This window comes from Podarcis raffonei, chromosome 7 (assembly GCF_027172205.1).
Source record: "Podarcis raffonei isolate rPodRaf1 chromosome 7, rPodRaf1.pri, whole genome shotgun sequence".
NCBI lineage: Eukaryota > Metazoa > Chordata > Lepidosauria > Squamata > Lacertidae > Podarcis > Podarcis raffonei.
The window spans coordinates 66,170,646-66,174,563 of NC_070608.1; the positions used below are offsets into that span (position 1 = coordinate 66,170,646).

The 3,918-nt window shown below is 56.5% G+C and overlaps 1 protein-coding gene across 1 annotated transcript; it reads left to right on the forward strand.

Moving 5' to 3' along the window:
- Positions 1-778: 778 nt before the first annotated feature.
- Positions 779-3,507, forward strand: FOXQ1 (forkhead box Q1). Its single transcript, XM_053397026.1, has one exon. The coding sequence runs from the start codon at positions 1,974-1,976 to the stop codon at positions 3,096-3,098; it is 1,125 nt and encodes a 374-aa protein (XP_053253001.1). The 5' UTR covers positions 779-1,973; the 3' UTR covers positions 3,099-3,507.
- Positions 3,508-3,918: the final 411 nt, after the last annotated feature.

Sequence of the window (3,918 nt, forward strand, 5' to 3'; positions counted from 1 at the left end):
CTTCACAACAACCCTGCCAGCATACTCTCCAACATTTCTCAGATGAAAATAGGGGTGTCCTATTCCATAATAAGAGTTTTACTATTTATACCCTGCCCATCTGATTGGGCTGCCCCAGCCACTCCAGGCGACTTCCAACATACATTAAAATGTAATGAAACATTAAACAAAAAACTTCCCTATGCAGGGCTGCCTTTAGATGACTCAGGGGTCAGGTAAGTCCACACCCTCCAACATTTCTCTGATGATAATAGGGACGTCCTAAGGAAAAGTGGGACCTTCTGGGATTAAATCAGGGGTTGTCTCCGGAAAATAGGGACAGTTGGAGGGTCTGTGTTAGGTAGTCAGTCATTAGCTCTCAGCCCAGGTCCACCAGAGAGGTTCAGGACTGAGTGGGCATGTGAATGGACACTCTAATCGCTCTCAGTTCTAATGAATGGTTGCGAATTCAAAGTTCAGGACTCAAAACCGTAATAGGAAAGTGTTGCAATACCTTCTATAGGAGGCTGCGTGTATTTATTTACTAATTGCAAAATAATTTCCAAGATAGGGGAGGGGGGAGCACCATCCCTCAACAGGTTGGACTCTGCCACCTATAAATCAATTTGCACTTTACACCTGAGAAGAGTAACCTGCTATGCAAAGTGGGAGGAGAAGGGGTGGGGCCTGACTGGGCTCCTTTCATTGGAGGAACCCCAAGGAGAGGGCAGGACTTGGCCAGAGCCAAACAAACAACCTGCCCGCCCCAGCTTTCCAACAAGCTCTGCCTGTCATCGAGGCTGTCTCTCGGGAGATGCCCACCTTTGTCTGACTTACCTTGCATCTCCACCCAGCAGCCGCTCGGAAGCCTGGCGGGGGGTAGCTCCGCCTCCTCCTCCCCAACTGGGCTGAGCGTTATAATGGGCTGGCCTGAGAGTAGTGGAGAGAGATAATGACAATGCCACTTAATGACAACAGCCGCTCGAGGGTTGCTATCGCCAGCAGACAGCAGCTCGCAAGCTCCAGGCTCTTCAAGCGGGAGCGCCACTAACGTGGGGGGAAAGAGAGCAGAAAGACGCGGATTCAGCACATCAGGTTTCCATTTTTCTTTTTAAAATCCTAACCGGAGTCAACTTGCTGCCGATCTTCCCCTGGAAGCCGATGAAGATCTAAGAGGACACTCCTAGAAAGAGAATCGCACCACCAGGATATATAGTTTTAAAAAAAGTTGACGCAAAGTTTCTTCAGTCACCTGTTACCTTCAGCTTTGCGTCTGAGACTCGCAAGATAAAATACCACTGGCTGCGGGGGAGGGGAGAGCGCGCATCTTCCTCGGAGGGATCCTCCCCCACGCGGATCAGATACTTATTTTGGGCCGAAGAGAAAAGCCTACCTTCTAGGGATCATCATCCAGGTGGGGAGAGCGCTTGCTCAGCAACGCACCATCCAGGACTGCCGAGAGAAAACGCTTGAAAACCAGCCGACTCCACGCGCGCCAGGAGCGCAAAGCGCTGGTTTTGATTTCGAAGGAGGAGACTTGGGGTGTGGAAACAAACCCCCTTCTTGCTCACAAACTAAGGAGGGGGCAGAAAGAGACCTCACCGCTACATTCCGCCCCGACACCCTTTGCCAAAGGAATTCAGGCTTCAGAAACTTCTCCCGTGGCTCTGCTTTTTTTTAGGGTTGCTAGCGTGGGAACCCCGATTTTTGCTCTCTTCCTCCAGGGAGGCGGAGACGTTGCTCTGAAGCCGCGAGACACATTCCGTGACTCCCCCGTGGAAGAAAGGGAACTGTCGCCCCTTAGGGGAGCTCCACCACCACCGCGTAAAAGGAGAGATGCACCTCAACTTTTGTTAGCGTCCCCTCTCCCGGGAGATCCGAGCCTACACCGCCCCATTGCTGCGCTCGGAAGGCCCACCGATCACCCCTGGGGAAGAAGAGACCCGTGGGCGGGGGGAGCCGAGCTGGGCCCCTTCGAGGCTGGAGGCGCCACCATGAAGCTGGAGATCTTCGCCCCGCGTTACGAGGACAAGCTCAGCAGCGACCAGGAAAGCAGCAGCGCGGCGTCGCCGCTGCCCGGCGACAGCGAGCTGGGCTCCGACGGTGACTGCGCCGCCCTCAGCCCGGCCAGCGGCGTCGGGGCCTCTCCGCGCCAGGGCTCGGAGCCTTCGCCCGGCAACGCGAAAGCAGCGCCGGGGAAGCCTTACACGCGTCGCCCGAAGCCTCCCTACTCGTACATCGCGCTGATCGCCATGGCTATCCGGGACTCCGCCGGGGGGCGCCTGACTCTGGCCGAGATCAACGAGTACCTGATGGGCCGTTTCCCCTTCTTCCGCGGCGCCTACACCGGCTGGCGCAACTCCGTGCGCCACAACCTGTCGCTCAACGACTGCTTCGTCAAGGTGCTCCGCGACCCGGCCCGGCCGTGGGGCAAGGACAACTACTGGATGCTCAACCCCAGCTCCGAGTACACGTTCGCCGACGGCGTCTTCCGCAGGCGGAGGAAGCGCCTCAGCAGGCCCGGCGCCGCGGAGCCTGCCCAGGCGCGCCAGCCCTCGGCCTCGCCCTCTCCAAGCGCCGACCACGAGCCCCAGCCAGCGGCGTCCGGGACAGCCACGACGACGGCCGCAGCCTCGGTCTCGCCGTCGTGTTCCTCGTCGGGCCCGAAATTCTCCAGCTCATTCGCCATCGAGAGCATCTTGAGCCGCCCTTTCCAGCCGTCTGAGAAGCAGCAGCAGCGCCCCGCAACCCCAGCGGGAGACAGGGCGATGCTGTGGCCCGCCCCGTCGGGCTACTCTCGCCTTCTGCCCCAGTCCGCCGTCTCCTTCGGGCTCCTTCCTCCTCCTCCTCCGTTCCCACCCACGGCGGCCTCTTCTCTGTACTCCTACAGGCTGCCCGACCCGCTCCTCCTGGAGGTCTCCGCGGGGGAGGCCTCGACGTCCGGGGATCCCCACCAAATCTTCCCCCAGAGGACCTCCCTCCTCGCCGCTTCCACCGCGGCCTCGGAATCGCTGCAAGGGGTCCCGCTCGGCGTCGCTCAGCTCTACTGCCCCCTCCGGCTGCCCGGGTCGTTGCAGCAGGTCTATCGACCTTATCCCACGGAGACCCTACCGGTGTAACCGTAGAACTAGCCAAGCCCCCTCCCTCATGAAGGGGTGACTTGAGGACAGGCGATGGGAAAGGTCTCTACGCACACTTTTATTTTTAATCCAGTGACTGAAAAGTACAAAGACTCTGTGCCTTAAGGATGGATTTCCCCTGAGACAAAAACCCAAAGTCATTCGATCTGATTTCAACCCGAACTTTCAAATGGACCAGAGTGTGTCTCTCTCCTGGCAATAGTTCCCTGCTGATAAGTTGGGGGGGGCATTCGTCCAATTGTTTTTGTTTCCCATTCACAAGACTAGGAGGCCCGCCCAACCCGCAGATTTTAAGCCATTTTTATAGCCGCGAGTTTCCAGGGTGAACTCCTTACTCTGGTATAGTCGTTAAAGCGCAGTCCTGTCTTCTATGTTTATTCCGAAGAAAAGCTGCGACTTCTGTGACTATCCAGAGATATCCAAGCGGAACCCTTTTTTAAAAAAAAATGCTGCCACCGAAAAGGAAGACTGCTTTCAGGAAATGTGTCTGTGGTGATGTGTGTGCGTGTGCGCGCGTTATGAAGCTGTGGATCCTGGATATTTTCAAATAAAAGTTGGAATGGAAATTATCAGATGTGTGCTGACTTCTCTGTGCATAGCTCAAGGGGGTTGTGGCGGCTTCACGGAATGCATAGGAGGCCAGGAGAGCGGGGAGGGAGGGAGGAAAAGAGAGAGAGAGAGAGAGAGAGAGATAAAGCGCCGGGGTGGGAAACACATTAAATGCACCAGCAGCTGGGACCTTGTGGATAGCATCCCTGGTAGATTTGCGGACGCCTTGTTTGAAATTGACATGGGCCAC

Excerpts from the sequence above, each read along its gene's own strand:
- FOXQ1 (XM_053397026.1), top strand. The coding sequence starts at position 1,974 with ATGAAGCTGGAGATCTTCGCCCCGCGTTACGAGGACAAGCTCAGCAGC.